The sequence below is a fragment of the Gopherus flavomarginatus genome, chromosome 8 (genome assembly GCF_025201925.1).
Source record: "Gopherus flavomarginatus isolate rGopFla2 chromosome 8, rGopFla2.mat.asm, whole genome shotgun sequence".
Taxonomy (NCBI): domain Eukaryota; kingdom Metazoa; phylum Chordata; order Testudines; family Testudinidae; genus Gopherus; species Gopherus flavomarginatus.
In genome coordinates, this window is record NC_066624.1 from 86,017,579 (window position 1) to 86,031,096 (window position 13,518).

Here is a 13,518-nt window from a genome sequence, read left to right on the forward strand (position 1 = left end):
ACTAGCCTGTTTAAGGACTGTGAACTGTGACTGCAGGATCTGGCACTGTACTTCTAAGGCCAAGTCTACACTAAAAAGTTAAGTTGACCCAGTTACGTCACTCAGGTTGTGAAAAATCCAAACTCCTTAGTGACATAGTTAAGCTGTCCTAACCCCCAGTATAGATAGCACTAGCTTGATGGAAAAAATCTTCTTTTGACCTAGCTATTGCTTCATGGGAGCAGGATTAACTATGGCAACAGGAGAATCCCTTCCATCACTGTAGTGCAGTGGTCCCCAACCTTTTCCGTGGGGCAAGCGCCAGATGACTAGCTGCCGAGGACCGTGGCTGCCGGACAAGCAGCCGCCGTGAAGCAGTGTCATCAAGAGGCATCACCACTGAAATTCGGCCAGATTTTGGTGGTCGCCCTTCTTGACATTGCTGCTTCTTGGCGTCATTTCGGCAGCTGCTTGTCCAGTGGCCAGTAAGCTGGCTCGCATGGATGCCCCGGCGGGCGCCATGGCGCCTGTGGGCACTGCATTGGGGACCCCTGCTGTAGTGAGTGTCAGCACTGAAGTGCTCTAGCAGCACAACTGTAGTGGTCACACTATGGCATTGTAAGTGTAGCATAGCATAAGATACAGTGCAATAATTGTAAATGAGGAGCATTACATGCTAATTAACCAATAGTTGTATGAAAATATTATAACTGATTGTATTTTCATGAAAGCAATACCAGCTTAGTAAAATTGCAGTGGCTGAGCGGAAGAAGGGTTTTTTGTTGGTTTGTTTGGGTTTTTTTCCCCATCCTAAGCCTTATTAGCCAGCTTGAAGTTTGCTGTGAGCACAGTAGAGTAAGTGATATAGTTTACCTGGCTGAGTTACAGCAACGGTGGAACTGTCCGTTTTCACTCCGTGGGCATGTATAGAATAAGGTCTCATGGCCAAATTCTTAAAAACAATTGTAACTTTGTCGCCTACGTTTGCAAGAAGCAGTGGACCTGTTGGGTTAAAAAGAAAGACAAATCTTGCCCAGCTCGAAAGATGGTCACACCAGTAAAAAGGCCGCTTCTTGTGTTGTGAGAACATGCAGCAGAACTAGGCATGAGGTGTCCACTCTTAATACCTAGCCCAGGAAAACTGAGTCAAAATCTGGTGAATTATTCATTACGGAAAGAGTAGATTCAATAAGCACAAATCATGTGTGTATAATAATTGTAAATTGTTTATTAGACTCAGATTAAGGCCAGAAGGAACCATCCTGATTATCTAGTTTGACTTCCTGCACATCACAGGCCGCAGAACCTGTCCCATCCACTCCTGCAATAGGCCCATAACCTCTGGCTGAGTCACTGAAGTCCTCAAACCTTGATTTTAAAGCTTTCAAGTTACAGATAATCCACCATTTACCCTAGTTGAAACCAGCAAGTGACCAGCGCCCCATGCTGCAGGGGAAGACAAAAAAAAAACAGAGGCTCCACCAGTCTAACCTGGGAGGAAATTCCTTCTTGACCCCAAGTATGGTGATCATTTAGGCCCTGAACATGTGGGCAAGGCCCACCATTTGGGCCCCAAAAAAGAATTCTCTGTAGTAACTTGGAGCTCTCCCCATTTAGTGTCCCATCTCCAGTCACTGGAGATACTTGCTAATAGACACAAATGGTATATGCCACTGTAGGCAACCTTATACTATCTCCTCCATAAAACTTATCAAGCTCAGTCTTGAAACAAGTAAGGCTTTTTGCACCCTCTGACCCCCTTAGAAGGCTGTTCCAGAACTTCATTTCTCTAATGGTTAGAAACCTGCATTTCATTTCAAACCTAACCTTGCTGATGGCCAGTTTGTATCCACTTGTTCTTGTGTCAACACTGGCCCTCAATTTAAATAACTCCTCTCCCTCCCTGGTATTTCTCTCAGATGTATTTATAGAAAGCAAACACATAACCCCTTGGCTTGCTGAGCTTAATTTTCCTCTAGTAAAGCATGTTCTCCATTACTCTGACCATCCTAGTAGCACTTCTCTGCACCTGTTCTATTTTGAATTCATCCTTCTTAAATATGGGAGCCTAGAATTGCATGCAGTATTCCAGGTGAGGTCTCACCAATGCCTTGTACAGTGGTAACAACACTTACCTATCTCTACCGGAAACAACTCACCTAAGGCAGCCTAAGATTGAATTAGCCTTTCACGGGCACATCACATTGGCAGCTCATAGTCATCCTGTGATGGACCAGTATACCCACGTCCCATTGCTCCTCCTTTATTGCTTCTGACTAAGTCCCTAGTTTATAGCAAAAACTCTTGTTGTTCATCCCTAAGTGCATGACCTTGCACTATTTAAATCTTATCCCACTTCTATTACTCCAGTTTTCAAGGTCCTCCAAATCTTCTTATATGATATTCCAGTCCTTCTCCATATTGGCAATACCTCCCAACTTTGTGTCATCAGCAAATTTTATTAGCACATGCTGTCTTTTTGTGCCAGGGTCATTAATGAAAATGTTAAAAAGATTGGCCCTCAGACCTATCTTTGTGTAACTTCATTAGTAACCTCCCTCCTGACAGTTCACCTTGCAGTATGACCTACTGTTAGTGTTACCAGGTGTCTGGTTTTCGAGCCATTAAAAGTCCAGGTGGCAGGGCTGGCAGGCTTCCTACCTGGCTGCAATGCAGCTCCCTGCAAGCGGTGATATTTGCCTCAGCTCCTAGGTGGAGGGATGGCCACCCAGGCTCGGTACACTGCCCGGCCCTGAGCACCGGTTCCCATTGAGCAGAAACCACAGCCAATGGGAGCTGCAGGGGCGGTATCTGCAGGTCCAGGTAGCGCACAGAGCCGCCTGGCTGCATCTCTGTCTAGGAGCCAAGAGACACTTGGCCATTTGCAGGGAGCTGCCCGATGTGAGCACCGCCTGGAGCCCACATCCCTCACCTCCTCCTGTGCCCCAACCCCCTTGTCTCGGCTTAGAACCCCCTTTCACACGCCAAACTGTTCTACCCTAGCCCAGAACTCCCTTCTGGACCCCAAATGCCTCATCCCTGGCCCCACCCCAGAGCCCACACCCCTAGCTTTTACTCCAGCCTGGATCTACCTCCTGCACCCTGAACCCCTCATTTCTGGCTCCAACACAGAGCACAAACCCCCACACACACCACAACTGCACCCAAAAGCACAGATTATAATGTAATGTGATAGCTGAATGTGTACGACAGCAGCTTAAAAACAGCTGATAATTTCAGCTAATGGACATTGACCTGACCAATATTTTCAAACTTGTGTCTAAAGTAATTCACCTAAGTTGGTAGCCTAATTTTCAAAGGTGCTGAGCATCTGCAGCTCTCATTGAAATCCGTATGGATTTAGCTGTCCAATCTTAGGCCAGATTTGAAAATAGTGCTGTATATACCTTAAATATAATGCATACGTTCATAAATTGGGATTTCCTCTTCTACTGCAAACACAGGTCCAATCTCACTTACATCTATGCAAATCCGGACTAATTACATTCACGTCCTATGGAGGTATGCTGGTGTGAGTAGAAGCAGGCCCGCTGTTGTTTTGCTTACTCTCTAGTTTGTCTTGTGGTCTGAAAATCACTGTATTCTGATAGATTAAGTCTGCATTTCTGTAAATTTATTATGACCATACCTAAAATTTCCAGATGCTGCTGCTCCTCTGCCCTTTCCTTGGGCGTGCTGAACATCCTGTCGGTGTATTCTCTATAAACAACTTTCTTGTACTTCGAGCCAATGAACTTTTCTTCTTTATTTAAAAATGGATTTCCAGGGCTAGCGGAAAGGAAACAAACTCAGGAATTCAGTAAAAGCCTCTTTCTGTGTTCCTACAGCATCTTTCACGACGGTGTGTCAGAGCCCTGAACAGTTAACCATAGTAAAGTTGCAAACACAGCTATATGCTATAGTAAATGTACCACTGAACTGGCTATTTCTACTGTACAAATACATTTTGTTGTGATGTGCCTCTGGCCCATAAAGAAAACAACCACTGGGAAGAAGCTAGAACCTCAGCAAAGATCAGGAGGCCTACAATCACAAAGGTTCAATGTCAGCAGGTGAGCATTGACTTAAATGGACCTGACCAACTTGTGTATTTAAACATTAGGTCCCTACCCATGTATCTGGCTGAAATGAGACCCTGGTCATTTTGTGTGGGGCTAAGCTGATACAGAAGCTGTTCTCCCCAGAAGTGGCTTTGGCACCTAAACCGCCTCACTCTAGGAAGGGGGGATTCCCAGCTTTGGATCACAAGCAGACATGAGTGCTGCTGCATCCCTGGTTTGAAGTGGTTTCCATCATATACAGGGTTTACAGTTTGGTTGAATGGCTCTTGGCACCTCCACAATGTAAATTGTTCCAGCATCCCTACAAGCAGAGAGAGGTGCCTTGCTGCAGCCTGCAATTTGGTGCCTGTGACACTTTCTCAGGGTATCCTGACTATGAGTCACCATGTCCCCCCAGCCTCCTGCCTCAGCAAGAGAGTGTTGCTGGTATTAAACTTAGTGTGTGTCTTAGCTCCCTGACAATGTCTGTTAGCAACCCAAACAAACTCCTTGGGGCCCTGCAAGCCCTTGCTTTGCCTTGGAGATTAACACTTGGTGTACTCTGGGCCTTGGACACCTCAGAAGTGTCTCTCCCCCTGTTGTGTCCAGTCCCCTCCATGGACACTCTCAGTAATTATCAGGCTTGTTCGATTCAACTGAGTATCAGTTCCATTATAACACCTCAGCACTGTAATCTGTTTATACTGAAAGCAAGTATAAATTATGAACAAAGGTTCAGATTTTAAGAGTGAGACAGGGTAATACGTTACAAATAAAACAAGTATAACATACTTCACTAGATTAAAAATCATAACTCCTAACAAGTTAACCTTGTCTAAAGCAAAGTCCATTATCTAGAACCCTCTGTGGTTCTAGTCTCTGTTGCTCTGCATACACCATGAGCAGGTGGATGGGAGACATAACTTACAATGCTTAATTTACAATTGACTGAGAGAGACACGTCTTACATTCTGTCTGGGAAAAAGCCTGTTTATCAGCTCTCCCTGGTTAGACTTTAAAATATAATTACAGTATTTATACATAACTTTTTTTAAATATCAATGCATGCTTTTCACAACAATATCCATGACCAGTGTGATACCAGCTTTCATTTGATACCTTACAAGATGCTGTTTATGGATGAATGCCGTGAAAGCTTTGTGTTGGGTGTAGTGAGTTTGTCAGGCCAATTAGGAGTTACTGACAGAGTAATGCAGTTGGCACCAATGGGCCTCTGTGTCACAGCACTGACCCTGTAGGAGAAGCCAGGCTTAGGAACCCTCCTGGTGGCATCTCCTATTGGCGGACTTAGATGGCTCCCGACCTAGCACACTGGCTTTTGTGGATCCCATACTTAAGTATCTATCTCTTCCCATTCATTGTACAGGGAACCTGGGCATCTATAACTCAGTCTTTGTGGATTACAATAATTTTCAAGTATCAGAGGGGTAGCTATGTTAGTCTGGATCTGTAAAAAGCGAGAGAGTGTCCTGTGGCACCTTATAGATTAACAGAAGTATAGGAGCATAAGCTTTCGTGAGTGAATACCCACTTCGTCAGATGCCAAAAAGGTGCCCAAAAATTCGGTGTTGCAATTCTCAGTGTCCCAAAACCTAAACCCCTTTGTGGTCCCAGACTCAAGTGTCCCCAAGGATAGGAAGAAACCTGCAGAGCTCTGCAGGGACTGAGAGCTGCTGGAGAACAGGGTAATTAATTGAGAAAACAATAAAATGGGGGGCAGGGGAACAGCTGAATGGAAATATGAGCAAACTAACAGGTGTAAATATAAACAATTACTTAGTGTATTTCATTAGTCTTGCCTGGAACTGGAAGCTGGACAATTTTTAGTAGGCAGTAAATACCACAGCTGGGATTCATAGTCACAGAACACCCTCGCTCTGTCGTGTAATTATGATATGTTTTGTACGAAGTATGTCAGGTGAGGTATCATAGGAACGGTCATGATCCACTGAAACCCATTGTTCTGTCAAAATATGTATATTATTAGTGAGTGTGAAATTCAGATTTTGCTGTAGGGTTGTTGAAATATGTTTGTAAATTTGGGAGTCTCCAAAGGTGGTGAGCCACACCCCAGCAGGTGTTACAGGACCATTAATCAGCAGGGGAGTTGTAAACAAAGGTTTTTACAATTCTGTCAGAGAAGCATCACGCGATTGGGATTGCTCAATCCTGTGATTCAAGGCCCACCAGGAGATTCCAGGGCTAGTTTCCTGTGCCTCTACCTTCCCCCCCGCCCCCCCCCCCCCCCCCCCCCAAAAAAAAGTTAGGCTGTGTCTACACTGGCACTTTACAGGACTGCAACTTTCTTGCTCAGGGGTGTGACAAAACACCCTCCTGAGCGCAGCAAGTTTCAGCGCTGTAATGCGCCAGTGTAGACACTGCCCCAGTGCTGGGAGCTGTACTGCCAGCACTGGTGGTTACACCCTCATGGAGGTGGTGGGTTGCTTGTTTGTTTTAGAGCACTTTAGCGTTGCTAATGTAGATGTGCCCTTAGTCTCAAATATATTGATGATGGGGTTTTTGGATATTCATTATTACCTTTCCTCATGGAATTCATGTCTCTCATGTTCCCATGTCCTGTTGGGAGAATAATCCCATTCAACTTCCACTGCTGCAATATAATAAGTCTTTTCATGCAAATATAGGGTTGGAGACAGATTCCACCAACTGCATTTTTGCACTTTGTATTTCTGTTTCATGCCCCCGGTGTAGTGATCTGTTGTCAAGCACTCCACTTCAAAAACCCCTAGAGAGAGACACATGCATAACAAGCAAGGAGATTAAAAGAAAACCTGCACAGACAGATGACACATAGGTTGAGGGTTCCTATGTCTGTGCTGTATCACCTGTGTTGATTTAGACTATAAACTATTGAAGCACAGACTATAAGCTCTGACAACATGCAAGGTGCTTGTCCAGTGGTCCTACTCATAGTAGTAAACGTGTAAATACTGGCAGAATTGAGGCCTTAGATTGTGCTGTCCCTCACCCCTCTCAGAGAAATAGGTACTGAAGGAAGGTGCCAATCTCTCTGTTTAGCAATTCCCAGGAGAGGAGTCAGTCAAACTGAGCACCTAAGTAGCTTCTCACTCCATACACAACAGCTACAAGTGGTGGGGGTTCCCCCCTTATTGGTCAGAGCTGGTTGTCTAGGATGTGGGAGACCCAGGTTTAGTTTTAAACCCCTCTCTGCCAGAGGTGGGGGAAAGGATTTGAGCAGGGGTCTCCGACCCCTCAGGAAAGTGCACTCACTGAGCTATGGGATATTCTGATGTGGGGCTCTCCCAGTTTGTCCTGGGAAAGCGCTTTCCCTATGGCTAAATAACGGAAGAGTGATTTGGAGCAGGGGTACTAGAACCAGGGCCTCCCACTTCCGAGATGGATTTCCTAACCACAAAGTCATTTTTTCTCTCTCTTTCTGAGACCCAATGAGTGTTCCATTGTGAATAAATACTTAATAGCCAGAGGCTGCCTACCAGATCTGGCCCTGTGTGCAACATAGGCAGCTAAATGCCTGTCTTCCTCTGGGTTGTGGATTGCTCTGGGGCTTAGGTGGGAGATGCCTGGAATGAGGCACCAGTGATCCTGCCCAGAGACAGAAACATAGGTACTGAGGGAACTTCTATCCTGAAAGTTAGTCACTGAGTGTTTAAGAGCCTACAGCGTTCATTGTGATTCCAAAAAACCCTGCTGGAGACAAAATTGGGATTTAGGTACCTAAACCCAAGATTTAGGTGCCTGAATCTGGGCTTTAGGTGCCTAAATACCTTTGGATTTGGGCCAACATCTAAAACTGTTCTCAGCTTTACACCTTCTTTCAGTCGTCACGTTCTGTAGTAAGCAATGCTCCCTAAAGTTGTGGTCCTCACACTTTCATTCTGGGGAGCACTTTGGAAAGAATTATCTTCTCTTTGCCTAGCAACTCATTGCTTGGCTCAAATTGACTAGATTGTGGCCTGATCTACACAGCCAGCCAGGCAAGGATAGAAGGAGACTCCACTTCCTGCTCTTCTGTGCCACTGCATAACCTCCCCAGGGCCGGCTCTAGCAATTTCGCCGCCCCAAGCATGGCAGCACGCGGCTCCGGTCCCGTGACTCTGGTGGACCTCCTGCAGGCTTCCCTGCGGGGGGTCCGGTGGTCCTGCGGCTCCAGTGGACCTCCCGCAGGCATGCCTGAGGATGCTCCACCAGAGCAGCGGGACCAGCGGACCCTCCGCAGGCACGCCTGCGGGAGGTCCACCGGAGCCGCCTGCCGGCCTCCCAGCAACCGGCAGAGCACCCCCTGCTGCGTGCCACCCCAAGCACGTGCTTGGCGTGCTGTGGCCTGGAGCCAGCCCTGAACATCCCAGCACCTTGGGTTTGGAGTCAGAAGGACCTGCACACCCACTACCTGCCTCCAAACAAGAAGGCAAGGCGTGGGTAGAGTTTTGATTCCAGCTATGTGCTAGCCAGCACAGCCTAGCTGGTGCAGGGAGAAGTGGGGGAAGCAATCTACTACTAGTAATGGGCAACAGGGAACAGGTAAAGACTTGTGTCTGCCTGAGGTATGATTCCTTCCCTGTACTGCTTCTGGGAAGCAAAACTACCCACATCTTTCACAGGGCATAATGTACAAGCACAATCTAGTGCTAAAATGTGTCATTTTGCAAAGCACTGGGAGGGCTCCACTGGCTACTGGTGGTCCATGGTTCATTGTCAGAGAACTACTGCCATAAAATGATCAATGAATTTCCTGGTCTAAGCTGCTAATATTACATTTGCTATGGCAGATGCCTGTATCAGAGGTAATGCCACAAAGACCCGAGTGCCCACACTAAAAAGGAAGCATAGTAAGGTTGGTCATTTATTCACCTTCAGAGTCAGGCGTCATAATAGCTGTAAGAGTGGTGTGTGGAAACAGGTTTGTTGTGTCCCTTCTTGTTCCTTTAGTTAGGAAAGTGTTTTCTGAGAAGTAGATCCCATGGATATCAACCTCCGATCCCAAGCCAATCAAATGCCAAGAAACAGTGTTTCCTTTACACATCTCAAGGCCAGGCTGGTTTCCATACATATATCCATTAATAGCTACAGGAAAGTTGTGAAAGCCAAAAGTATTCTGATTAGTGCATGTAACAAATTTTCTGTTGCACCTATATTTGGTAACACACGTCAGATAATGTGGTTTCCTAGTCCGGCAAGATGTATCCTTGTCCTCTTCTATTATTGTCAGAACATAGCAACTTCTAAACTCTTATTTTTTTATAAATAAAATATTCAGTAACTTTGAATTACATACTTAATTTTTTTTGAACATATGAGTCTGATGAAAAGCCGCTGGGAAAATGGGACCTTTCAATTCAACAGATCAGCTTCCTATGTGTATTCAGGAACACATTTGCAGACTTTACTGACTAAAATACAGTTTCACTGCTTTTTACTCCTCCTATCACTTCAGGGCTAATACAGCTAAGAGAGAATGAGATGGATTCTATTCCGTCTTGGGTATTAAACTTAATTAAGTGTCAGTTACACCTGTGCAAACCTAGCAATGGCAATAGAGCTGCACAAGTGTAACCCATGGCCTAATTTCAAGGCAATGGGGGTTGCACAGGTGTCAGTGAGACCAAAACTGGGCTTGCTGAATTTGGTGATGAGGCACAAAAAATAAACGAATGCTTGATGCCAAAATCCCAGCTAGAGTGTGCAGGGTTAGTAATTTGGGGAGGGGGAGAGGAACACATCTTGAAGTCTGAATGTATTTGATCTAGACAATAAGGGACAATAAGCATGAAACTCCATCATGCCATTGTTAAAGACTCAGTTTGTGGAGTAGCCTTCACTTTAAGGTGAATTTTTAATGCTGCTGGAAGGTGCCAGAATCAGCCCTTGAAACTAAGATCCTTCATTCATCCACATAGCTGTCTGCCTCTGCTGTATGTTTTCGCATACTACCCAATCCATGTCCTTCAGCCCACCCTTGAAGGGACACCCCTTAGGGCACTTCACACTTCATGCTCATTGAGTCTTCTCTCTCTCTCTCCGCTGAGACTGCCATGAGGGGTGCGTATCAGTGCTAGTAGTGGTGTAGATGCCTGTCTAGAGATCATGGACTTGTTCCCTGAGACACTGAACAACTGTCAGCTGGGGCTGAATTGTGAAGCGGTGGCCTAACAGCTTATTACTGTACATGAGAGGAGTTGTAGACTATAACTGAGTACAAACACATCCTCAAACTGTTACTTAAGTGACCTATATCCACTATACAATGGATCAACTATAAAAATGTTAATCCTTAATGAATGCTTAATATTCAGTTTGTATTAATTAGTATGCAATAATATTCTTCATATATCTACACCAGTTAGTTGAACTGTACCAAGCACATTCTTGTCCCTTGCTGCAATCTGCTAGGGCAGAGGTGGGCAAACTATGGCCCACGGGCCACATCTGGCCCGTGGAACCATCCTGCCCGGCCCTTGAGCTCCTGGCCCCTCCCCCGCTGTTCCCTCTCCCCCACAGCTATGCCGTCAGTGCTCTGGGCGGCAGGGTTGCTTGCTCCTGCCATGCAGCATGCCAGCGTGTCTGGCTCTGGCCGGGTGGCGTGGCTGTCAGACATGCTGCTCTGAGCAGCATGGTAAGGGGACTGAGTGGGTGGATAAGGGGCAGGCAGTCCTGGGGGGGCAGTCAGGAAACAGGGAGCAGGGGGCAGTTGGATGGGGAAGAGGTTCTGGGGGATGATCAGGGGATGGAGAATGTGGGAGGTGCAGAGGTTGAATAAGCATGGGAGTCTCGGGGGCGGGGGTGTGGATAGGGGTCAGGGGATTGGGATCAGGGGGGTTGAGTATCGGGTGGGGTCCCTGGGGCGGTTAGGGGAGGGGGCTTCCAGGAGGGGGCAGTTAGGGGACAAGGAGCAAGGGGGTGTTGGATGGGTCTGGTGTTCTGAGAGGGGCAGTTAGGGGGTGTGAAATGGGAGGGGGCAAAGAGGGGACAGGGGCCAGGCTGTTTGGAGAGGCACAGCTTTCCCTACCTGACCCTCCTTACAGTTTTGTAACCTCAATGTGGCTCTCAGGCCAAAAAGTTTGCCCACCTCTGTGCTAGGGAGACATTTTTCATTATATTTATACACTGTTTTACTGCAAAAGAGCTTTTTACAAGTAATTCCTTAAAAATAATTAAACCACATTTTCAAAATAGTCGCAATGCAGCCTCTAACTTTGTACATAGAAACATGCAGCAGTGTAATTCTGCACACAGTAGAACTTGCTTGAACTGAGATAAAGGTGTGTGTGTGATACTGACAACATGCTATATAAAGAATTTGCCTATTTAGTTATAATAAAGTTAAGTCCTTACAGTGCATCTTGTTGGACTCCTGGAAGTCCTCATCTTCCTTGTCAATGTCAATAGGATTTATTAGAAACATCAAAATGTTGTCATCCAAATACCAGCTCAGATTCTCATCAAACACTGTAGCAAGTAGGAAAAACTCCTTGTCTACATTTTTCTGTGGATAAGAACCAGCACACACAGAAAAAAAAAAAAGAGTAAAATAAAGAACATCAAAGGGCTTCTATTGGTAAATTGCTTTGTGAATATATTTAACATAAGGGAGGCATACATAAATATGAATGGATAGATAGAACCTTTCATCTGAGGAACTCAAAACTCTCTACCACCCGACCTGGTCTGTATCAACTCTTCTGCCAACCCGTCTCATTACTGACCTGCAGAAACCACCCCTAGAGATGAGGGGGAACCTCCGTATCTGTATCATTCAAGTCCCTGGCCTCCCTGCTGAGATTTGCCAGCCAGGATGCCATTTGGTGCCAGTGGCTTTGTGATATGTACATCAGCCCATCAGGAACTGGACTAGAATCCTCATTTCATACTGTCCAACGAACACCCATTAAATAGTCACTATCAATAGTCATTGCTTATCATGATCTAGAAATAGCCCATTCCCAGTTCTCTACTGAATAATCCCACCACCCCAAACAAAAAAGACACACATCTTCCCACCTACCCGCCAAAAGCCCCCCCCCCACCCCCCCCAGGAAAAGCATGTTTAGCCTGGCAGGCTTTTAAAGTCACAGTTCAGGAGGGGAAAGCAGATTGGGTTAGAGTGATGTAAACACTTTCACTTTCTCCTTGAGTTACCTGTTTCCCAGAGGGAAGCAGAGTTCCTTTCCTGCATACTAAGAGAGGGCCCACAAGGCCAGAGTTGGTGTCTTTGACTGAATCTGCAGCTGAATAGTAAAGCCAGGTTAAGCAGTCTGGATCTTCCTGGGTGGGACCCACATCTTCTGATACCTTCCACTCGTACATATATGTAGCACCAGGACGCACATGTGACGAAGGAGCTTCAGTGCCTGTTATAAAATCAGCATTAAAAATCAAAGTTCAATAGCTAACCTCCTGGTCATAAACACAATTACTTTGATCACAAATGCATCAAAATATACAACTGCTCGTTCTCTGCAGGAATCTCCTGGTTTCCATATTCACCTCCAGAGATGGTATGGTACAGTGCACCCTCGTTGCCCTTGCTGTAGCTCACACCATGAGGCTGAATGCTGAATGGGTGGCTGCCATTGTTCTTGAAGGTCACCCTGATGATGTCACCCACTTCTGCCTTGATGACGGGTCCTTGTAAAGAGCACAAATTTCAATTGTCAGATTGTTTTGATCCAAATGTACCCTGATCTTAGCCAATTGAAAAGTGCTTTGGGATCTAGAATACACTGCTGCACATACAGCTGCAGGGAGCACTGTACTGGAGTCCAGTACAGGCAGCTGGGTTCCAGCTTTCATTAAGGGAGAAGCTATGGGACTGGATGGTTGTGGGGGCAGAGAGGGACAGGTGAGCAAACCCCACAGGTAAGTGGGGAGCAAGACCTGGGAGATGGGTTGGAAACAGGAGGGAGCACGGACTATAATGGCAGAGAGGAAGGCGGGTCAGGGCAAAGCTGGGAGGCAAGATCAAACCAGTATCTTAGATGCCTATATACAAATGCAAGAAGTATGGGTAATAAGCAGGAAGAACTGGAAGTGCTAATAAATAAATACAACTATGACGTTGGCATTACTGAAACTTGGTGGGATAATACACATGACTGGAATGTTGGTGTGGATGGGTATAGTTTGCTCAGGAAGGATAGACGGGGGAAAAAGGGAGGAGGTGTTGCCTTATATATTAAAAATGTACACACTTGGACTGAGGTGGAGATGGACATAGGAGACGGAAGTGTTGAGAGTCTCTGGTTAGGCTAAAAGGGGTAAAAAACACGGGTGATGTCGTGCTGGGAGTCTACTACAGGCCACCTAATCAGGTGGAAGAGGTGGATGAGGCTTTTTTCAAACAACTAACAAAATCATCCAAAGCCCAAGATTTGGTGGTGATGGGGGGACTTCAACTATCCAGATATATGTTGGGAAAATAACACCGCGGGGCACAGATTATCCAATAAGTTCCTGGACT

General features: G+C 45.9%; 1 protein-coding gene across 1 annotated transcript in view; it reads right to left on the bottom strand.

Moving 5' to 3' along the window:
- CP (ceruloplasmin) overlaps window positions 1-13,518 on the bottom strand; it is a 44,205-nt gene that overhangs the window by 7,612 nt on the left and 23,075 nt on the right. Inside the window, exons 8-14 of the mRNA XM_050965820.1 lie at window positions 12,546-12,686; window positions 12,198-12,409; window positions 11,394-11,544; window positions 8,913-9,125; window positions 6,600-6,807; window positions 3,629-3,768; window positions 853-981 (exon numbers count right to left, since the gene is read on the bottom strand). Of these exons, the coding sequence (XP_050821777.1) occupies window positions 853-981; window positions 3,629-3,768; window positions 6,600-6,807; window positions 8,913-9,125; window positions 11,394-11,544; window positions 12,198-12,409; window positions 12,546-12,686 (1,194 nt within the window). The remainder of the gene's footprint in view (window positions 1-852; window positions 982-3,628; window positions 3,769-6,599; window positions 6,808-8,912; window positions 9,126-11,393; window positions 11,545-12,197; window positions 12,410-12,545; window positions 12,687-13,518) is intronic.